The sequence below is a fragment of the Mycteria americana genome, chromosome 1 (assembly GCF_035582795.1).
Source record: "Mycteria americana isolate JAX WOST 10 ecotype Jacksonville Zoo and Gardens chromosome 1, USCA_MyAme_1.0, whole genome shotgun sequence".
Taxonomy (NCBI): Eukaryota; Metazoa; Chordata; class Aves; order Ciconiiformes; family Ciconiidae; genus Mycteria; species Mycteria americana.
Window position 1 is genome coordinate 134,937,809 of NC_134365.1, and position 24,501 is coordinate 134,962,309.

General features: G+C 38.3%; 1 protein-coding gene across 4 annotated transcripts in view; it reads right to left on the bottom strand.

Moving 5' to 3' along the window:
- The window catches only part of CNKSR2 (connector enhancer of kinase suppressor of Ras 2), a 226,669-nt gene that overhangs the window by 131,359 nt on the left and 70,809 nt on the right, over window positions 1–24,501 (bottom strand). For all 4 annotated transcript variants that reach the window (XM_075521356.1, XM_075521347.1, XM_075521375.1 and 1 more), the window contains exons 5-6: window positions 14,153–14,194; window positions 771–890 (exon numbers count right to left, since the gene is read on the bottom strand). In XM_075521356.1, the coding sequence (XP_075377471.1) occupies window positions 771–890; window positions 14,153–14,194 (162 nt within the window). The remainder of the gene's footprint in view (window positions 1–770; window positions 891–14,152; window positions 14,195–24,501) is intronic.

Here is a 24,501-nt window from a genome sequence, read left to right on the forward strand (position 1 = left end):
GCACAGCAGCAGTCTTTCTTATTCAAGAAAATGGAATGAGAATTCCAGAAGTTGCAAAAGCTATTTCATTAGGCAAAAAACGGTTAACTGTATTCTGATCACCTTCTACTACCTCCAAGGACTGTGGGAAGAGTAGGAAAGTTGTAGAGCTGTAATTGTTATCAGTGTTGTTTTTTTCCATGCAGTGGGATTTGGATACTTGAGTAAACAAAAGATCAATGGTCAACTCTTGAACAACAAACATGGGATGGCTGCACTGAGCCTTTAAAACCACCTAATTAAGCATGCAGAGTTCTTGCAATAAAATTCAATAAGCTACTTCTCAGCAGTGCTGTAGAGCCCTTGAATAACTTATAAAATAGCTTTATATCCCAGAGATACTATGAAGCATATTCCACAATTTGACAGATTTTGTGCATAAGCCCACGCAAACTTCTTGGTTGAGTTGATCTTAGTAATTTAAATCCCTTCAGACTGCAAGATCCTAGAACAATGTGAACCATTTTTCAGAAGCTGGTATAAATGGCAGAACTTCTCGCTCATTTCTTCCTGTTCACTAAACTCTTTGCATACATTGGTCAGCCTTACAAAATGCTTCCCTGTTGGCCCAGCTGCATGAGAAACCAAACTAGCACGAGAAATCAAACTATTTTCAGACTTCAAAATAAAAAAGGCTAGAATGTCCTATTCCTTTCCATATATACAACTTATTTTAAAAAATTCACTTTCTCATCCTGGACGATGGGTTTGATTAACTGCGTACTTCTTACCAGCCCTTCACTTGGCTTGATGTTTGTAAGTTGGATCACTTCAAGGTGAGCAGACTGGGAAACCAGCGGATCAGAAGAGAGTGAGATAATGTGATCACAGACACCAGAGAGAGTTTTACACTAGGAAAGACAAAAGAAAATAAAATGTCACAATAAGCATACCATTGCTAACTATTTGCTTATCAATCTACAACTTAAACCACAGCATTTTTAAAGTACATATTAAATCACACTGCTGAATCTACAAGGCAGAGGGAATGAAGGAGGAGGGGGAAAGGCCACAGTCAGCAGCACAATACAAAATCTGTTTTCTGTGATGACCTCAAACTGACACAGCATTAGACCAGGGAAGAACAAGAGGCAAATGCTTTTGCATTTGAGTAGAGAGCAGAAGGGACTGCGGGAGCTGCTCCCATGTGCTCTCAGGGTTAGGTGCCCTGCCTCTGAGCTGTGCTCAGGCATGCAGGGAGCGTGTGGTGAGCTCCAACCCCCCTCTCTGCCCACATCTTTTGCAAAGACATTAAGTGTCCCCAAACCCTGCTACTTTCAGTTGAACGTGCAGATGTTCAGCACAGACGAAAATCAGGCTCTTAACGATGACGGGTAACTCCCATTAACTCTGAAGTTTATTCTACACTAATAAAACATGCTAATTGACTTTGGACTGAGTTTCTCATGTTCTTACTGCTGCCAAGCATGATTTACTATTGCAGGCATGAAGATTACAATAAATAACCACTTCACGATGGGATAATTCTTAAACCTGTTATCCTTGGCAGCCTCTTCGCACCAAGACAGAAATAAAAAAGTTTCTAAAAAGGCTGGGACTCTCAAATAGGTACCATGTATCTCCTCATCTCTCACTCCCTGAACACCCTCTTATCAGAGCAGGGAAGCTTGATTTTTTCCTATCATTCTCTTATATTTCTGTAAGCAAGTGATTTTTGAGAGTTTCAATGTTTTCTGTGAAGTCCCCTTTCAGCAACTAAAACTGATTTGTTGGATCAGGTTTCCAAATGCGTGTTTTGTCAGCAAATTCAGGGATTAGGACATTCTTCTGGTCCCAAAACTGTGGGTACCTCCAAAACCAATTAAGAACCAGCTTAACTGCTCTCAAATTCAAAAGATGAAAGCTAACCAGTCTCTTCAAATGCCTGCAACACAACTGCACACGACTGCTGCACCAACCACTCTTCCAAGATTGCAAAGCATACATATTGAAGTAAAAAATATCTACAACAATCCTATAGAAAAATAATATAAAACTGGATGTACCCTCCTTGCCAAATCACCATTATAATTCCAAATGCCAAACTACAAATAACTTATGTAAAAAGGAAAGTAAAAAAACTTGAGTGACAAGAGCAAAAAAAAATTCCACTGACAGTGAAATCTTGATCCTGTTACAGACCATTACATTGGGATTTTCTCCTCTTTAAATTATTTACCAACAGTTGGAAGTTTAGGTTTGTACATAGATGGCTTATTTTATTGAACTATAATGTTTCAGAATGAATAAACAAATCAGAATCAAATGGAAAATATAACAAAATTTATATCACCAACATGACCTTCTTCCAGAGATAATAGTACCCTCAAGCATAGACACACACACATGCACACACCCCTTCTGCTTTATCTGTATTTCATGATGCAAAATCATTACTGAAAAAAGGAAGTCAAGAAATATATAAAATGGGGTTAAGAATGCTTTGTGCTTTACCTGAATTAGGAAGAAGTGAAAAAGTGAACTTTATTGCAAAATTGTTTTCTTATGGCTTTTTGGATACATGAAAATTGCTTTGAGCTGACATTTTTAAAAGGTAAAAATTATATAAAATTCCATAATAAAAATTAAATCTTAGATTTCCTATTTGTTTGGGGTTTTAATACAATGCTGGCATGTTATTTGTATTTTCATCTCTCTTGTAACTGCACTGACAAATATTGAAAAATTACTTTTAGAAAATTACAGAAAACACAGCTCTCCACGTGCAAAGTGAAAAGACCTACATTATAAATCATCCTCTGGTGATGAAAACTGATTTTTTCATTATCTTTAGACTTCTATTCACCCACCTATTCTTCCTATTATTCTCTTCTAAAACTGCTAAATTTATGGGGTTCTTAGCAGTTTCAGAGAAACTTCTATTTACAATGACTTATTGTATGATTTTTTCTCTTATTCCCAACTGTTGCATTGCAGAGAGATGCCAAAACAGACAGAAAAGGAGCGTTCCTACCACCTAACACAAGGTATGCCATTTCAAGTTCACAGACGTGGCTCCTCATTAAAAAAAAGTCCTCGGCTGCCTTGACAGATGATGGGGAAAGGAGAGGAGTGAGGCAAGTCCAGGATGCGGCATGGAACAGAAGCTGAAATGCATTAAATAGCTCCCTGGAGCAGCTGCTCTCCCTCTGCCTCTCCGTGAGAGGGGTACAGACAGTCTATATAGTAAGCCTATGGAGATCAGCATTCCAATATGGTTATATTGGTTGCAATCCTAAAACAAGGTGGTGTGAATATCTCCCAAGAGGAGCTCTGGGAATATTGGATGCCAAAATCACCAAGTTACTACGATTAAAAAATCTGCCATATGCTGCTATGCATTTCTAAAAGATTATTGTCTTTTGGGTCTTGCGGCTTTCTTTCCATCTTAGATATTCATACTGCCATCCAACAGCACAATACCGTACCCATTCTAAGCACAATAAATGAGCCACAGCAAAGTCCCTAGAGAAGACCCTACAATTAGAGGATGTTCTTTCAGATTAAGGCTTCAAATTCTACGACCTTTCCAAAATGTAAACACTCATTCAACATGTGGGGAAGCATAAATAACTGTCTTCCTAGAAAAATGATATTTAGGGGCAAAACTCTGCTGCATTATTAGAAAATCTTTTCCACTTCATGAGTACCCAGATCTGCCCAGGGTGAAGACAAAAGTTGAAGACAGAGAACTTCTAAAGCTCCATTAAATGTTATCATGTTTATTACCATGTATTAGTATCAGAGGTGACTGGAAACAGCAAACGAAAATGGAAGGTACAGAAAAGTGAAAACGGAAGTTCTTTAATTACTTCTCTCATTTTCTGACCAACAGAATTAGCTCTTTTTCTTCTAACAGAGCACTAGCGGACCTGAGTGGTTCAGTAAGACAACATGCCATGAACTAACTGAACCCATAAAGAGTTTCTCAAGAAACAGTCACTCCAGATAATGAGACCTAATCACAACATTGTCTGCTTAGTAATTATGGAACAGTTCTGTCCAGCAAACTCATTTCATTAAAACATGTTTGCTTTGCTTGTGAGAAGTGTCCTTTCCTTTGGAGGGGAAAGGATGTTTGCTGTAGAAGGATTTTGAATTTAAGGCTCACTGCTATTGCATAGGAAACTGGCATATTCATGTTGCCTGGACTTCCAAGGAATGACTAACTAATTTGTTTTTAATTAAACTGCTCATCGAATTTCAGAATACTATGCATTTTATTTCAGTTTTCTTGTTCCAGCATAATTTCAAGACCTTGGGAACAAAAAGCAATTTTTTTAGAAGATGGGTCTGGGTTCTGCCCAACCATCCAAAATTTTCAGCTGCCACAAGAAAATATCTAACAACTCCTTTAGTTTTCTTCTGGAAGTATCAGAAGCCTGTTTGTGTTAGAATACTTACAGAATTTTACAAGCCTCCCTTCACTATTATACATTTAAATAATTTTGATTAAATACTCCTTGGTTAATGAGCTGGACTGTAAGTAGGATCAAGTGTCTATTGGACTTGTGTGAAAGGCAAATTTTCATGAACTCTGAGCTTGCCCAGGGCCAGGACAGCAAGGGGCCCACTCTTACACAGCAGGTATCCTCTCCTTACTGCAAAGACAGGGTAGATGGGCTGTTACTGGAAACATGTCCAGAGGCTGGCACAGGCAAAATAATGCATTTTTCCTTGCCTTTACTCTCAGAAACGTCTCATTCATGGTTTGTGGGTTGTTTTCTTGTGTGTGTGTGTCTGTGGAGGATGGGAGGAGGAGGGAAATTCAGCCCCAGGAACATATTGGAGCTTGGCTGGCTCTGGGACACATTCATAGGGTACAGCCACGTCAGTTTACAACAGAGTTTAACCAGTGGCTCTGAATGTAGTTACCGTCCAGTTCCTGCCCAGATTACTGCTGTTGACTTCATTCACCAAGGCTTCTTAATGTACCAGTCAGCATAAATCAGCATACAGACAAAACAGGCCTTTCACCAGGAGCATGCTTCCTGCCCCTTAGGCCTCTTTATGGAAAAAGACCTTGGACCTATTCAGTGGATTAGGACCTTCCGTGGCAAAGATGCCGCCACATGGCACAGGAACAATGTTAATTTAATGGAGGCAACATGCTATTGTATTTAGAAAGTTCCCAAGTAAAGCACCTTTGACTTCTCTATGCTCCTATGCTCCTCTTCCTAAACAGTTCACACTGTGGCTCATCAGGTTCATTCCATATTCATTTAAGCAACAACCCTGCCTAAATCTAAACTTATGTTCGATGCTACTTTACTTCTGGCTTGACTAAATTTTCCCTAAGCTCCCCAGATTTCACTGGAGCTTTCACCTTAGCAGATGCAAAGTCGATTTGACAAATTATGTAGGTGCAAGAAATACAGGGGGGTTATTATTACATTTTTATTATTATTATTTATTAATAAAAAGCTTTAAAATTATTATTTTATTTGATGGAAAGTAGTGGACTGACATAATATTTTGCATGTAGGCTACTCAATTAATTTGAGTTGAAGAAACACCTACAAACAGTGCACTTTTGGTACTCATTTTGTTCCAAACAATTTATGAACACATTATTTTTCAGCATAACTATTCAGGACAAGCTGTATCATAGACGTGGATTTTAGTTTCACTAAAATTGGATGAGGGTACAACTCATCTTTTCTCTCAAATGGTAGTTACCTTTTGTTACTTTGTAAAACTACATTGCTGTTTATGAAAACACTGTTAACGATCAGGGACCAGGATCCTTTACCTTTTGTAACTGTTGATTCCCCACTGCAATGCAGTACTAGCTACAGTAAGACACACAGGATGATGAGCATCCAATTGCTCCTACAGAAATCAGCAGGCATTAAAAATGCCTGGCCTTTCTTAAGCTGCACTCAGCTTCCAGTGTGCAAGGTATCTGAAAAAAGGAAAAGGATTTGGCCGGGCCAAAAAAAAAAAAAAAAAAAAATTACGAAAGATCAAATGAGAGAAATCAACGGATGATTGCATTTTCACCTTTTGTCACACAGTCCCTGTTCTCACTATAAGCCTTACAGCGATGACTTCTTTTGCAGTAACTCATCACTGCACTTTAGTAATAAATTCTCCTTTCTATTCAGTGACAAACTTATAATTGCAGATTGAAGTTACACCACAGTCTTTATGTGCAAAGCTAAATGATTCAAAGAAGGATGAAAAACATCACTACACAGCATCTAGTTGTTTGGTAGAAATTCAAGGGGAAACATTTTCTTTCACTCAGTAGACAACTAGTTTACGCCCCAGAGCATGAAGAATGAAAGATAACACCTAGTTTCTACCTGTATTTTTGGACTGTAGTGTACCAATTTCTAACATATTTTCCACAATTGCTCCTTCTTTCAGCCAGGGGGATGAGGACCTAAAGGTGACTAAATTAGATTTGCATCTGTTCCGACTGTCTGTGGCTACTTCAATCTGTGCTGGGAAAATGTCTCTCTTCTGCAGCAGAGTGGAAGTACTTAGGGACACGGCTAGCTTCAGGGGCCTCCACAAGCCGTGGCCTTTCCTCAAACTGTTCATCTGTTATCTGTTCAATTCAGGCAGCTCTAGGGTCACAAAGCGTTTCTGGAAAAGCAGACAGACTTGTGTTTGTTCCTGTCTTTAATTTTACCCAGGCTAGTGACCAATCTTAAACCTATCTTGGCAAGTATTTGCAATACTGAAGCATCCTGGCTTAAACACATTCCCAGGGCTGAGGGCACGAAAAGCACCAGCCTCCCCCATCAGCTCTCTCACCTAAGTTATTTGGATGAGGGATACAATGCTAATAAGACACATGGACATTCAGGGCTAAAGGTAAGAAAAAAAAAGGTCTTGGAAATGTTAAGTTTAATCTGTTTAAAAAAAAAAAAAGCTCAGTTAGTTACAACTGACTGAGACAAAGCAACTTGCTACATGAGCATTCAGGTTGAAGTCTAACTAGTTAGCTTAAGCCAAACCAAATAATTATTAATCAATTAATTTTAGTCCAAAGCATTTGTTGTACTGTAGGGAATACATCAGTAACTCCAGCAACCTTAGAACCAACTGGGCCTGGACTTGCATTTGTACATATACGAAGTTTAAATAGTGAACTAAACGTTATTTGGGATGCAAAAAGAGAGGCTTCTATTAGAGTGAAGTTTGCTGGGCCCAATTTGCAAGGTATAGACTCTTGAAAGGAAGCAGGTGGTTACTTTTTCATTTTTTTCATTAATAAGAGTATAAAAATGATACCTTTGACAAAGCATTTGTAGTCAATTATAGTTCTATAACAAATATTCAGATATAGTGGGTAGGAGTGAATTATCGTCACCGTGGTTTCTGCAAGGCTCTTACCAAAAAAAGAACATCCTGGCCCATTACTTGTTTTTGCTTTTTCAGTTTAGTAACTCTTTTTTAATTTAAATAGCTCATTTGTTTTTCAAAAACTTCTGACTATTAATTTCATTCTGCAGTTCTACTTCCTACAGTTTTCCAACTCAATAAAACTATATTTTTTTGCAGGAAAAGCAGTGTAATTTTAAGAAAGTGAAATTCCTCAGGAAAACATTCTCTTTTTTTGTTGAATTAAACTAAAAAGAAAATTCACTTAAAACTTATTATTAATCAGACTGAAGCCCAGCTTCTACTTTCTATAATTAGTCCTTCTTGCTTTGCTCTCACTTTAATACTCTACTGCTTCACATGGATTAATCTGAACTAGATATTTCCATCCTATACAGCCTTGAACAGCTGGATGGAATCAATGAATTATTCTTCAAAGATTTTAAAGCTCCATTCAGACTTTTGCAACGATTAACTTATAACTCCCCAAATAAGCAGAACTGATACCCTTTTAAGCTGAGCAGTTTTCCATGCATTTTATCATCTCAAGTTAAATCAATATAAAGATTCTAAATATAAACTAGCAAGAGCATACTAATTTCCAGTTTTGAAGCAAACACCACACCTATGGTTTATCCTTTCATACTTATGCCCACTGTATTTTAAAACCTGTTCTTCTTAAGTTAATATTTTCTACTGCCAACTACTTCTGTTGGCATTATTTTCTGGTGATATTTAATTTCTATTTATATTGATAAATTATTACAATTATTAGTATTTAATTATTTATTTATGCAATCGCTTACTGAGCAAAAGGTAATCTGGAAAAAATATACTGAGAAATGAAGTGGCAGAAATATGAAGCATTTTTCTGTATTCATGAATATTTCAGAAGCACCGGCATTTTAATGAGCAAAAACCAACACATTATTCCTGTGTGATTTTAGCCTTCTTATTCCGCAGAAACCAAGTGTTTCTGTGAACAAATTCACAGCAAAAAAAACCTTTAAGAAATATAGTTATCTTTAAAATAATTGTTTCAACACACCTGCAATTCTAGGGCAGAAAATTATAGAGGAGACATTTTTTCCCAGACACACTTTGCAACTCCATTTAGAAGAAATAAACAAGTTGAAGTAGGTAATTTCTTCTTAAAACTTCATCAGTTTTACATAAGACCTTTTTCCTTTAGATGAAATTCATGTGTTTAGTTGAATAACACAGATTAGTTTACTACTTAACTTAATATTGTGAGTGACAATCAAAATGCTTTTATATAGCATTTGAAACTTGAATTGCTTGGAGTAAAACAAAAGTATTTATTTCTTGAATATAAGCTGAAGCTATACAGTTCTGTCTCCACAGAATACCATTTCTTAAACATGTCAGTGATATCTAAAAAGTTAACATCAGAATAAGTTTATTGACATTAAAACATACTATCTATGGACAAGGTGATTCAGCAGTCTCTCCACATGAACACCCACACTGACATCTCTGAAAGAAAGATGGCATTCATTTGCTTTTCAAAAGAAATTACTGCCATTAGAATATGAGCACATTAACTATTTTTTTGGCCCTACTTAATTAAAACAAACCAATTGGTCATTTAATTGAAGATCTTGCCTTTGATGAGGGATGTTGCCTACTCCACCATGCTTTAGAGGAGAGCATGAAGATTCAGTGATGGGTTAACTTTGGAGGTGTCCATGTATGTGCTTCAATAGCAGCAAAGTGGTCTCACATTCCCTGCCTGTTCCCACACACCTTCTTGCTCCCCAATTTGGCACAAAGTAGGTTCGCTCCAGGGGCAACGGGGCAGCATCCCCACAGGAGATGTGTGCTTACAGAGCTCCAGCCCCTGAACCATGGCACGCAAGTCCAAAATAACACTTTGAGTCATGTGAACAATGGAGATGTTCAACCCAGAACACAGGTTCAACCTGAAGCAAACCACTAGACCACCAATAGGTAATGCTGGCAAAAATCAACTACTTTGGTCCAATGATCAGCTCCTAAGGTGGTAAATTTCTTGACAACCTAAAGAATAAGCATACATAACTGTCTGTGCTGGTTTTGGATGGGATAGAGTTAATTTTCTTCACAGTAGCAAGTATGGGGCTATGTTTTGGATTTGTACTGGAAACAACATTGATAACACAGGGACATTTCCGTTACTGCTGAGCAGTGCTGACACAGAGCCAAGGCCTTTTCAGCTTCTCACCCCACCCCACCAGCGAGCAGGCTGGGGGGGCACATGAAGCTGGGAGGGGACACAGCTGGGACAGCTGACCCCAACTGACCAAAGGGATATTCCATACCATATGGCGTCATGCTCAGCAATAAACTAGGGGGGAAGGTTGGCCAGGGGGCTGCTGCTCAGGGACTGGCTGGGCATCAGTCGGCTGGTGGTAAGCAATTGTTTTCATTTGCATGACTTGTCTTTCTTGGGTTTTATTTCTCTCTCTTTGTTATTTTCATTACATTTTTTTAATTACTGTTATTATTATTATATTATTTTATTTCAATTATCAAACTGTTCTTATCTCAATGCACCAGTTTTCTCACTTTTACCCTTCCAATTCTCTTCCCCCATCCTGCTGAGGGGGCGGGGGGTTGAGCAAGTGGCTGTGTGGTGCTTAGTTGCCAGCTGGGGTTAAACCACAACACTGTAATTTAATTTATTTTCATTTCTGTAGCTGTAGTTCTTTTTTACTTATGTAAGAAGGATCTCTTAAAATTTGACTTCAATCCTTAGTAGGAACAATAACTTGCAACAAGGATTTCCTTAGGCTAATTGCATGAATTGCTAATTAGTTGTAAGTCACTGCCTTTCACTTTTGTGAGGAACCTTGTTTCCTTGTGTCATGAAGAGAACATGGTACGTGAAATGATACAGGGTGAGTCCACAGTTTTCAATTCAATTTCCTCTCTAAGTCATCCCAGCGACCACAGCTATATGTTGGTATCTGATCATTCAAAAACAGCTGGATGTGAAGCTGGCCAGACATCACTTCTGTTACCTCCAAGAGTTTGCATGGTTTGCAGATGGGAAATGTACTCAGAAAATGGACTTGCAATAGCTTGGTCTGTGAATTTAAGAAGAGAGAATTTACTTTCTCTCTCTATAATATCTGTGTGCATGTCCTTTCCTCCCAATCTTTCCTAGTTCTCCCAGCATTTCTCCTTCAAGATTCTTTCTACACCTCTACCAAAATTCACTACTATTCTTTTTATATCAGAGAACCTTCTTTTTAACATTCATCTCTGAATTTACTGGATGCAGTCTATAACAGGAGATTTAAATTCTTAATCCCCTCTAGAACATCTTTAATCTAGTTTGTACTCGTGCATTCAAATATTGTTATCTCATAAGGTATCTAACGACCTCTCCTGTGACACTGGCATAAAAATACCATGCACTCTCTCAAGATCTTGAGGCTTTTCCCCTCTTTTTTTCAATCTACCTGTTAGATTGCTCCTCCCTAGATTGTCTAATGGGCTAAAGCCACAACACCTTTTTTTGTCTTCCAAGGAGAGGGGTTAGAGGGAACTGTGACTGCTTTCAATTCCAATTCTATCATCAACCTTTTCAGCTGTACTTGTAAAATACTCCCTTTCAAATTCAAAATATTATTTCAAATCCCATCTTTTAATTATTCAATCACAGATTTATCTCTTTCCTTGATTGCTTTTGGTCAGCTTTTGCCCCATGAAATCCCACCCATCAGCTGAAATGCAACATAGTCAGAAATGATCCAAGTTACGTGTAATACATATGGTCATTTTTAATCCTAGGCTTCAGAAAAACATTCAACGCTCTGTTCATGTTTCCTTGCAAGCCTGAGCACTAATTGTAGAAGCTAATTAAGCTCTCCACAATAATACGTATGTCCACCTGTCACCACAATGAAGTTACTGTGGATTAAATAAAAAAGTCTATATGAGTCTGAATGATGTAAGATAATAGAACTTTTGAAACCTGTCTCAAATTTGTGCACTCACATATCTTAAACGAATCCCTCTCAGTTTCCTCAAAATTTTCTGTTGAAGACTATATTAACTGTTGCTTCATCAGCTCTAAACACTGCCAGCTCCCTTTACAATCATAGAACCATAGAATGGTTTGAGTTGGAAGGGACCTTAAAGATCATCTAGTTCCAAACCTCCTGCCATGGGCAGGGACACCTTCCACTAGGACCAGGTTGCTCAAAGCCCCATCCATCCTGGCCTTGAACACTTGCAGGGATGGGACATCCACAACTTCTCTGGGCAACCTGTTCCAGTGCCTCACCACCCTCATAGTGAAGAATTTCTTCCTTATACCTAATCTAAATCTACCCTCTTTCAGTTTAAAGCCATTACCCCTTGTCCTACCAATACATGACCTTGTAAAAAGTCCCTCTCCAGCTTTTCTTGTAGGCCCCCTTCAGGTACTGGAAGGCTGCTATAAGGTCTCCCTGGAGCCTTCTCTTCTCCAGGCTGAACAAGCCCAACTCTCTCTGCCTGTCTTCATAAGAGAGGTACTCCAGCCCTCTGATCATCTTTGTGGCCCTCCTCTGGACTCGCTCCAACAAGTCCATGTCTTTCTTATGTTGGGGGCCTCAGAGATGAACGCAGTACTCCAGGTGGGGTCTCACCAAAGCAGAGTAGAGGGGCAGAATCACCTCCCCTTGACCTGCTGGCCACACTTCTTTTGATGCAGTCCAGGATATGGTTGGCTTTCTGGGCTGCAAGCGCACATTGCTGGGTCATGTTAAGCTTCTCATAAACCAACACCCCCAACGTCTTTCTCCTCAGGGCTGCTCTCAATCCATTCTCCGCCCAGCCTGTATTAGTGCTTGGGATTGCCCCGACCCAGGTGCAGGACCTTGCACTTGGCCTTGTTGAACTTCATGAGGTTTGCACAGGCCCACCTCTCAAACCTGTCAAGGTCCCTCTGGATGGCATCCCTTCCCTCCAGCGTGTTGACCACACCACTCAGCTTGGTGTTGTCGGCAAACTTGCTGAGGGTGCACTCAATCCCACTGTCCATGTCTCTGACAAACATGTTAAACACTTTTTTAATGTTTAAATTAAAACCACGTTTAAATGACTGCCACAGCTTCTCAAATATGATGGATAGTGGCTTAGCAACTTCATCTGCCAGTTCCCTCAGGACCTGCAGATACATCTCATCAGGTCCCATGGACTTGTGCACTTTCAGGTTCCTTAGATGGTCTCGAACCTGATCTTCTCCTACAGTGGGCAGTTTTTCATTCTCCCAGTCCCTGCCTTTGCCTTCTGTGACTTGCGCAGTGTGGCTAGAGCACTTGCCGGTGAAGACTGAGGCAAAAAAGTCATTGAGTACCTCAGCCTTCTCCATATCCCGGGTAACCAGGTCTCCTGTTTCCTTCCAGAGAGGGCCCACATTTCCCCTAGTCTTCCTTTTATCACCGACGTACCTATAGAAGCTTTTCTTGTTGCCCTTGATGTCCCTGGCCAGATTTAGTTCTATCAGGCCTTTAGCTTTCCTAACCTGATCCCCGGCTGCTCAGGATCCTTTTTGCTAATTTGTAAAAGATATATGCTGTATATAGCAGATGTCAGAACTCTTGACTCTTACAGCAGAAAACAAGCATGTATTGAAAACCAGGCCATATATAATGATTTGAAACTTACAGCACTTCAACTTTTGCCAAAATTATGCAATTAAAAACTTCATTACTTAAACATTTGCAGAGATCAGCCTAGCAAAGATGATGTCAGCCTCACTAAAATTGCTAATTCTTTGTGTCCCACAGGGGAAAAATGTCAGTGAAACTTAAAAATACAAGGAGGCATTTTATTCCACATCACTGTGAAACCAAAGTATCAAAAGTTTACAGAATTCAGCTTGCCAAGCATTTGATATGGCAGCACTGAAAAAGAAAAAAAAAGTATAGCAAAATTTACTGGGAAGTTCACCCTTTAAAATAAAGAAATGCAGTATTTTTTTGCTTAAGCTCTGGTAATAAGAAAAGTAAGATATCAAAACCTACCTAAATGTGAAATACAGTGAATAAATTAAACCAATCCATTACTCACTCTTAGGAAGAATACCTTTGTATCTAACTTTTAAAAACAAGCTCTGGGTTAACTTAATACTCACTGAACTGCAGCTACAACATGAAAGGCAATTTAATATCTAAAACTTAGGTGCAGTTTTCAGACAAAGTTTACTCAAGCTTTTGACTCTCCATCCATCGAAGTACCAGCCTTTCAAACTCATCCTGTATTCTGATGCCCTGATGACTTTAATCTGCTTTACTTATTATCAATAGCACTGCAGATTCTGGGAACAGACCATTGTATTTATGCTGAGAATTCAAAAGGAAAGAATTGCATTAATTTTCCTATCACTAGGCTAGCTCCATGCTCCTACGAGGAATAAAACTGTATAAAAGAAGCTATATCACTAACATAAATATATATGATTTCATAGAAGCCTAAGCAACCAGCTCTCTCTCGAAAAAAAAGCCATTTTTCAAAATAATTCTGACCATGGTTTACAAATAACAGATGGGCCTGAGCCAGACAAACACAAGCCCTTGCAAAGCTCCTGGCTTCTCATATGTCAAGTTCAGCTTCCATAACATCATTACCTATTCACAAGTAGTTCCATACATTCACTCAGTCATACCCAGACTAGTTCATTATCACACTGGCACTGCATAGAGAAAGCACAAAACACACAGCTCTATAATTCTATGCAGTCTACACAAATATATTTATTAATAGAAATCCAAACACTACTCACCACATGAAGAATTTTATTCTCTGTTTCATATACTGTGCAATCCTGAAAAAGTAAAGCAGAAAATGCAGGTTAAATTGATCCAATCATTCACCCTTCCTAGATTTATCCTTAAAAAGAAATAAACTGAATTGAAAAGTGTTTAGGATGAAACAAAAGATTTCAAAGTCTCAAACAGAATGGAAAGATTCATGTAATCGAAGTGTGAAGCCACCACAGAAAGGAAATACTGGTAAGTGTTTGTATCTATTCACTAGTTCTTGTTGCTTCCTTCCTTGAGACAGATAACGATCTTCCTCCACTTTACATCCTTTTGGCACATACCAGCTAGTCACAGGTATGCCAGACAAGAGGCTTCAACTAGCAGTCCCTGACCATGGACAAAAATGACCCGCTTCTAGCGTACCACTGAAAAACAGAGGTACCAGCAATAGTCTTAAGTAACTAAGAAAGAAAACTAGGCTGAACAATTCCTGCTGAGCTGAGTTGAACTGACATGTTTGCACACCCTGCCAAAGAAGAGAAGGAAAACCCTGGAAGGAGGAAGAAGAGAAAAGGGAACTACTGGTTGTTTATAACACTCCATGAAATCAGAGGGAAGACAAATGCGGAATACGAAACGCACAGGAAACTTGAGTCGGACCACCTTATTTCATACAGCCTGCTGGGGACTGCATGCACTTTGTTGTCACCTTATGTAGCATGTGAGGCAGTTTCTATAAGCGAGACTAACAGATGGGAGGCTGGCGGCTGTGAAAGTTTTGCTGACAGGCCAGAATCTCAGTGGATATAGAGAGATGGAATTAGTAAGGCAGAGAGCACATGAAACACAACATTGGTGAAAGAACCACTCTTTTCCGAGTTCATCAGACGCCGTAGCTTTATGGTAATTAGTGCAAGCTCTGTTTAGAACGGATGCTTTATATCCTACCTAATAACCCACATGAAAAATCTGAGTAAATTTTCATGGTTTAAGTCTCATTTTTAAATCAGTTTATCCTGTTAGAAAAACAACTTTGTTATATGCAACTGTTTTAAAAAAATGAACTTTTAACCCATGAAACACTTCTAGTGTTACTCAGGCAAGGAAAGTCAATGTGTTCTTAAGCTTTATATAAAGCAACCTATGCCGAAGCAGCAGGTTGATCAGGGAGTATTTTCCTAATAACAGCTGTTGGCATTCAGGAAACATTTGCCAGTAAGTACAGCCGGAAAGAAAATCTAACACGTTTAATTATATGCAGACATCAATGAAGTATTTGCAATCTTAGTAGCAAAACACACATTTCATTGTTATATGTGGGAGGGCATGTAACATTTTCAATCTGGATACATCTATGTTCTGCATGGTTTCTTATGAATCATTTTGCAAAAATAGCAGGAAGGGATTGCAACATTTATATTGAAGGAAAAAAAAGAAGTGCTGTTAAGCAGACATAATTATTTCATTGGTAATAGAAAGAGTTTACTATAAGTTTAAACATTCAGCTTAAAGAGGATACTGTTTGAGAAGTCTCACTACTAAGGAAAGAAGGATTCTGGGTTCTTAAATGCTGTAGAGGTTTATTACAACCAAGAAACCAGTGAATAACAGAGAAACACTCCTACATCCTTGAAACGAAACTCTTCCACACAATCATGAAGGAAACTAAAGAAATATGCTTATTTCTGACAAACCAAGAGTATATATAAAAAATTAAAATATTTCTGAATCTACAAAAGACAGTAAAGCAAGTGGAAAACTTCTCAGGCATCCAGTCTATGTATAGGGGCAGGCGGCCTCACCCTTAAATTCTCTCAACACACAATTCCCTACAAATCCAGGGTCTGGGAAGAGGAATTGCTAAATGAGTTCATCACACAGCAGACAGCTGATTGTTGATGCTCCATCTTCATATTCAGGCAAGAGGAAAATTAACAGTTCTGTAAACCATAAAAGACAGAAAAACTGGAGGAGAGCAAATGCAATGTTTAGGTAAAAAAACAATTCCAAAATATACTTTTTCCATACATGAATGACATCCAACTAAACATAATTCAAGCATGAACTCAGGGAAATGTGCAGGAATGGAAACATCCATGCCAGCATAGCCCAGAGCAGCCCTGCAGTCTAGGATTCAAAGAAACCTAGAAAAGGTCACCAAGCTGATCCCTGCATCGTAGCAAGCTCGTTTTAACTTCCTGCAGCCATCCCTAGAGATGAGGGCTGAGACTGCTTTTGAATGATACCAAGAGCAAAACACACATGTCACTTTCTTTCATAGTGAACAGTTTATTTCCCCTTAGATTTTTTAAGTCACTCCACTGCTTTGTGCTTTATCTTTAAGCAAGTGCTGAGGATAACTGTGCCCACCCTCTTCAAATATCCCTTAAGTAGAATGATAAGCTGAATGCTGATTACTGGGGGCCTTTACCATATACAATTATTGCTTTTTCATACCAATTTCATTTCAACTAAGAGAGCTTAAAGCACTCGAGAACTATAAAAAGAGTCACTAACTATGCAATGAGAAATAAATTTGTATTCTTAATACCATACCACCCACAGCTGGAGAACATCTCTTCCTTCCATACCTAGACTACAAGCTTACTCCTGAAAGATCTTCTTAAATATCTGTTTAATCACAGTATCAAAGCATTGCAATTAAGGTAAGAAACAGATCATATGCAAGTTTAACATCAACTTTTTTCTACTTTAGAAAAGCAGCAATACACAAAAAATCTGCAACCAAGCTTTACTCCTACACAAGCTAACAATTTGCTATTCACTTAGTGAAACAATACTGTGATTACCCCTGAACTGAAATACACAGATACAGGGAGGAGGAGATATTTTACTTTTACCTGTTTATTCTCTGAACTTCACACATATATTCACTGACAAACTATAATTAAAGCTAGGCTATATGATCTTCATCTAACAAAACAAACAGAACTTCAGCTGAAGCAGCATGTTATCTTCTAAATGTGCATTGTTTTCTAAAAGATTAATAACGCAGATTGCTAATAAAGCAACAAAAGCAGTTCTGTGTTAATTTATACTTCCTGAAGGTGTAGTAAAATATTGGCCATTAGCAGTTTCAGAGAGGAAAATGGGACAGTATCATCCTCAAAGAAAGAGAAATAAAAGGGTAATATGATGGAACAACTTAATTACTAATACCAGATTTTCATGGCCACTCTTTCCAGCTCTGCCTCATGCATCACAAATGGCAAAAGTGACTTTTGTGGAGGCAGCTGGAACTAGCCTAAGATCCTAATAAAAAGGGAAACATGAGGTCCAAAATTGGAAGAAAAAGAAAAAAAGTGCAGTAAGGGAGGAGGATAAGAAGAGCAAGAACAAACCACAACAATCAGGGAGAGGGTTCTTCTGCACTTTCAATCCCAGTATAATTTTAAAACCTATTTTTAAGTCTAGCAAGACCTATGCTATACTGAAACTGAGAGGCATCACTTCTATTTCTTCCAGAACTTCTGACCTTCATAACCACAATTCTGCATTATTTCTACAAAAATTACAAGTTTTATCTGCAAAGATCTTATTGTAATGTCATAAGTAATAATTACTAAAGACATGTAAATTAAACCCACTGAATTAGACAGCACTGACTGGTGACAATGCTGCAAAATGTACGCATCACACCCCACCCTGCCCCAGGCATTGCTAGAACAATTCACAAGTGAGGCAACATATATAAAATAGAAACATTTGTGGATTTTATTTTTCAAATGCAATGTTTATGATGCTTTATTTTTCCATTTTATTTTCTTCTCTCCTCACTATTATTGGCTTCTTTTCAGACATTTGTCTTTAGTATGTCACAGAAGTGGGGAACGGGGTCAGCTAATTACACCAGCACTTTTCCTATTCTTTAGTCCTTTTCTTTGCACCTGAGTTGATTAAATCTCAACTCAAAATGTGAAGTACTGAGATCTAGAAGATCTGCCAACTCATCCTACTGCTCATATATCTCACAGGGAAAAAATGTTCATGCAGTTCTCCAGTACTATAACTATAAGATAATATTCAGCAGAAAACACTTCTATTTTTGCATATATACAATCTGGTTTACAAGTCCGAGTCGGCAACCTGTCAAATTACCTATTGCAATTACCTGTCAAACACTTCTCTTCTCAGGGTACTTGCAGGCTATGTTTAGATGGTATGTTTCAAGATTATAATCTTGAAACATACCATCATTATTATTACTACTACTACTATTATTATTTGTGGTTTTGCCGCATATTCTAGGCAGCTGCTGCACTGCACTCTTCTTGGCAGTCTTAAGTTCCTGTCAACTCCACGACTTAACTTCAGAACAAAGTTATGCTAGCTCAGAAAATAAAATATATACATACAAATAGTTAAGGGATACAAAAAGGGAGAATTGAGGAAACATGTTTATTAGTTCTTTCAGCAACAAATCAGCAACATTTCAGCATTTCTAGTAATCCTTAGATCAGAGTGCTCAAGAGAGGGCATGGACTTCTTTCACTGTATTTTCTTGTTCAGCAGAATGCCTTAGTTGCTCATGTATATTTAGTCATCCTGATTTATTTTTTCCTCCAAGGCAAGGAAATTTCCTAGGCAGAACTGATACAGAAGCAGGTTACATGATTGTCGAGAACTAAAACCAGATCTCCTGATCCTCAGGTAACATGTTAGCCCAAAAAAGTCCTTTCTGAATTCATATGATGGCACCATTGCTCAAAAGCAGGCTGTGGTGCTACAGAGGCAGAGTCAACTGGAGCAACTTGCGAAGAACTAGAGCTTGCCATGGCAGCATGCCTTCTCCAGGCAGCTTTCAAGCTGCTTCTGATGGAGCTTCTTCACTGTTTTTTCAATCTGTTTTCCTCTGCAGTCCAACTGAATTTACATGAAGGCAACTTACATGTGAGTGTTTGTGTATATTGCACTGTTTTTACCAGTATTTTGCTGATTAAATGTAGGCAAGGTTAAAAACACAATTTTAAAAGCAGTAGTGAAATTGCCTGGGAAATGTATCTTTCATGAGCAATCCCACACATCTTCCATGTCTAGTTTTAAGAGGGCAACAGCTAGATTTTATGTACTGCTTAAAAACAGATGTTTGATAGAATTGCTGTCACCATTATTTTGAAGTCACGCAAAATGTTCTGAACTATGTAACTCCAGTTCTGTATTTGTAACAAAAATAATGAATTACATGATTGCTAAAAGAGGGTTCAGACTCTCGTGCATTGCCAAACCTTTGGTATAAAATCTCTCTTGAGCAATGTAGCCATTGGTTGGAATTAAGCCAAGCCATCCTTTAAACCCCTTTGCTTCTCAAATTGATTAGAACTGTAACTGAATCCTTTAATACCAGTATATGTCAAATGGATGGTCTGTTGGTCTTGCTACTTAGCAACAATAAAAAATAATTAACTTGAGAATGCTCAGATCATAATTCCCAGTCCCTTCAGCCTCAGCACTACACCATCAGAAATAAGTTTTTCTGGCTTCAAGGAGCCCACTCTGAGCCTGTTCAAGTGTCGCTAGCTCTAGGGAATTTATGGCATTGGCTCTGGAAAGGCTCATTTGGTTTGAATTCTGCCCAATTCAGCTATGGCAAGACAGCCACAAGACTGAGGTTTGCTGGAGTCGTCACTGGGTTCTCACAAAAGTTCTCAACAACAATGATGACAAAGTCTAAAGGTTTGCCAACACATGAAGAAGGCAAAAGTTTTATAGCTTTCATAGTACCTTCATTTATTATTACCCTTCATCGCTTTTCTTGGACCAAGACAGTGGTACATAATTTCCAAGCAGGTACAAGGGTAAGATAGGTTGAGTCAATTTAGCCTTTCACTACTTAGAAAATGCATGGAAAATATATCTAATACAGCTGATGGCAGGATTAAACAATGACAGCTTTGAAACAATAAACTTGATCGATATAATATAGGCTATGGCAAAATGCTGTGTTCGGTAGAGCATGATGATTAGAAAACTGAAGGATACTAGGGAACTCTGCTCAGACTGTGATTTACCAGAATGCCTGGGTAATTACTGGAATAATAAAATACGAATTGGCAGACATACAGATCTGTTCAACACCCTCCCCTCCAACCCCCCTCCCAAAAACAAGAAACAAAAAACTCTTAAATACCCCCAAAGCTACAGAAGCTGGCAAGCAGGTAACATTCTCCTCTGGCAATAGGCAAAGAATTAAGAGCCGGACACAGGCAGAGGTTTCCTGAGGTGCTTTACCACATCTTTGATTTTAAGAGGTCTAGCAGGACTTTGGATACAAAAGGTGTGGGCCTTGGGGACACTGACAATTACAAATGTTTGGAACAGAGAGAGGGGAAGAGAAAATACCTTTTTCCTGTCTCACTACTAAAATGCAACAGCAAGCTCCTCTTAAGCTATGCAACAACCCAGTGCTTGCATAGGTAATCCTTGGCTGCTGCCATACAAAATGAATTTTTAAAATGACACAGCCATTGTTAAGAACCTATACTGTATTTCTAAGTGGACTTCCCAGAATATGTGCATTCCCTGACTTTCTTTCCACTAAGCTGCTCCAAAAGATCTCCTGTTGTGGCTGTTCCTCCTCCTTCCGACTGCCACAGTTGCTGGGAGCTCTATCCTCAAATCTCCCCTTTTCTGCAACCTCTTCCCTATTGCTCAGCAGCCTCCTAAAATCATGCTGCTTTAATTATCATCTCTGTGCAGATGAGTCACAGATCTCTCGTCCCTTCTGTTCACATTCGCAGTTCAGAATCTCCTCCTGGATATTTGCCACCAGCCCTAACGCAGTATGCTGAAAAGCTGAAATCACGTTTCTTCCCAAACCCTCCCTGCTCCCCGCTTCATTCCCTATCTCTGTCAACAACTCCACCACCTTATGTCCCACAAGCTCACAACCTGGGTGCCATTTTCAACTCCTCTTCGCCTCCCACACAAATCCTGTCGATTTTCTTCCCACTGCCGTTCAGAAATATTTGCTTTCTTTCCCACTTATGGTACAATTATTCAATCCCTGCACTTTCTTGACTCTGGATCTATGGCATCCTCACTCTATTATTATTCCCTGCCCCTCCACACTGAAGCCAGAGTTCATCTGTATCTGCAGCAACCCACTCTGTCCTCCCCCATTGGAAGCATGCATAAGAACCGACAGAGATAGGAGAAAACAGAATGGTGAGCACATGCTATTTAAGATACTAAGGGAAGAGGAAAAAAAAACTCTTTGTGAAAAATATAATGCAAGCCATTAAATAAATGCTACATAAAAGGACATTTCCTATGCAACCTACACAAATGCTTCTAAAAGTCTAGAGCCTTTCCCTGAATATTTAATGTACCTGCAGTTCTCTAAGTTCATAACCCTTGTGTACAAACTAATAGCAATTACCCAGCGCACTGAGTACAAAGAATTGCCTTAATTTTATTTAAACAATTTGCGTGGAGTGGCACCTATCACCATAGTAACAGAATACTTCATGTAAAAATTTAACACAACTTACATAAATCACCCACAGATCAAGCAACTACTGGGAAAAATTGCTCGTTGGATTAAGAGAGATGCAATGTGTACATTAAGCTCTTTTATTCTATCTTTCTGAAGTCATTTTCCATTTCCAATTATTTCTACCCTCCGTTCTGTAAAAGACATCATCTTGCTTTCCTTTGGGATCTGGTCACATATTAGTTCTTAATTTGCATATAGAGAGTAACACTTCTTCCTGCTACACCGTTTCTAAAATGAGCTGGTATACCATTAGGTCAGAAACCATAGCAAGTATTTTAGCACCGACTAAAATCACATTGATACTTGCTCATATATCATGCTAGAATCTAAGTCCTTATGTGGTCTAAATTGAATTTCAGTTCTTAGGGTGATTTCTCTATGCAGCGACATTCTCAGCAGGTAAAAATAAAATCCACTGAAACTATCAACAGATGAGAGGTTGGAAATGAGGCAAAAATGTTCCATCCAAAGGAGAAAAAACAGCCAAAACACCCTTTTTCCACCCCTCTAATTCAGAAAAGTAAGTGTCATGCATTCAAAACTAAATCTTTTATTACTGACATACAAAATAGAGTTTGTAGCACGATGTGTTGTGCAGTTCTTAAGTTTTCAATGTCACTTCCAAGACCATTTAGAGGTCTTGGATAATACCTCTAATAACGTCTTAATTTTTCACTTCTGCTTTTCCTCTAGTACGTCATGAAAAAGAATTATGGTTTATAAAACACAATTACAGCAAAATATTTCATGTTTCATATAGTGCCTAGGTGGTTATTCTGCCAACAGAGGAAATAAAATTAATCAAAGTTGAGAAAAAGTAACGATATTTAGGTAGATGGCATTTCAGACTCAGCTATGACTTGAATGTTTCATACTGGATCATCTGAAATTCTTGATGTATTTTTAATGGATTTAAGCAAACAAACACACACGTACCTCACATTACATTCCTGAAATAAAGATTGACCCTACACTTTTTCATGCTCAAGGCTTCTACTAGCTACCTAGCAACACATAGTTTCTGTAATTCACCATACTAAAGAGAAATCTTGCTTCGTTGCACCTGGTTACAGACACTGTACTGTCTCTGGAAAGGGAAATTAGTTTCCAAAGTAAAAGAAATGCAGAGTCTCAGTCTTCACTTCTACTGATATGACCAACATAATCCTAATCCATCATCATTAACGATTAAATTTAGCATTTATAAAGAATTACACAGGAAGCATGGCATAGCCTCTGTCTGCCTCTATTCAAATGGAAAACGTGATGCCACTCAACACACGCTGACACAGTGCCCAAAACAATCAGTCTAAGAAAAAAAGGTTTTATTTAAAGCAAACATATGAGATACTAAACCACATTTTTCCCCTCTGTCTACACTTTATCTCAGTTTCCACCAACTTTCTGCTACTTTCTGCAAGTGCTTCCATGAGTGCATGAGTTAACACAACAGTCCCTGACACTTTCACTGTCACCTTGACCCACTCAGGCTCCTTTTCTTGGAAAAATTTAACAGCTGCACTGGTTTACCAGCATATGCCCCATCAAAAAGACTACTCTTTTTTCCACAAATTATTCTGCTTTGTGTTTCTTTTTGCCCCATGTTCAGAGGCTGTCAATCATTAATCTGGAAGAAAAACAACCAAACAAAAAAAACCAAACAAGCCAACAACAACCCATTTTTGCTTTCTGGTCACTAAGCTTCTTATGTACTCAGCAATCTTTTTGAGGTTTTTTGGTTTGTTTTTTCCTTCTTCCATCCACGAGGAAAAGAAACTACTTTTTCTAAGAATGGAAAAGAAAACACAGCTAACAAATTCACAGGACTTTACTGGATGGGTTTTTATTAAAGCATGCAGTGGCTTCATAAGCTACTTTGAAAATGACACATCACAGACTACACAAGTTTAGGAAAAAAAGAACTCTTTACAGCATATATCTCAATGACAACTAATGAGGCATCAAATTATTTCTAGTAGTGGTTCATATCCCTATAGACTATTATTGATGTTTTAACCTTTGAGCTATTCCGTGCCTAACCCCATTGCAAAAAGGACTCCAAAACTTAAAACACAAGACAACAATATATCTACAAGTAAGCCATTTCAAGGGAAAAAAATATAGCAAAATAGCAGAAATAAACTACCAGAATCAGAAAAAGGCATCAATGTTAAGCACCTTAGGCACTTTTTACATTACATTAAATTTCATCTGAAATTTTCCATAGAAGCGTGCTATAGAGAAACAAGCTACTCTGCTATGAAAAAGAGAAAAACATTGCTAAAGAGCATAAATTGAAACTACTTTGATACAGCTTCTTGTAAACAAAAAACAGTTTCATATTTCCAACAATCCTTTAAATTCTATTTTGCCTTATACATTATACATTGACTTCTAAATGTGAAGAAAACAACTGCACAGGATAATACATATCCTGAAACACCACTGCTTCTGAGCACTGCTTTGAACCTTATGCAACAGAAAATCTTGCATAAGAGCAGCACTTGGAGGATACAAGGTCAGTCTAAATTTCTGACAGTGTTACTTGCAATAAGTTATAACACTTCCATATGAATACCATTTGGATTCCATGTATTATAGGCAGATATTGCCTGGGTGTTGTTTGTAAGGGGGGCTTTTTTGTTCTGGTTTTAACTTTTCACCACATCTATTTAGCTACCCACTTGTACACCTACCCCCCTACTTGTACACCTAACTGAAATGGGGCATTTTGTATAAACAGTGCACTATGCATAAACATATTTTAAATTCCAAGAATGTGGCCTCCTCACCATGAATTATTTTTACTAAAAAAGGGGGGAGGGAAGGAATTATTACCATGGTAGGCTAACA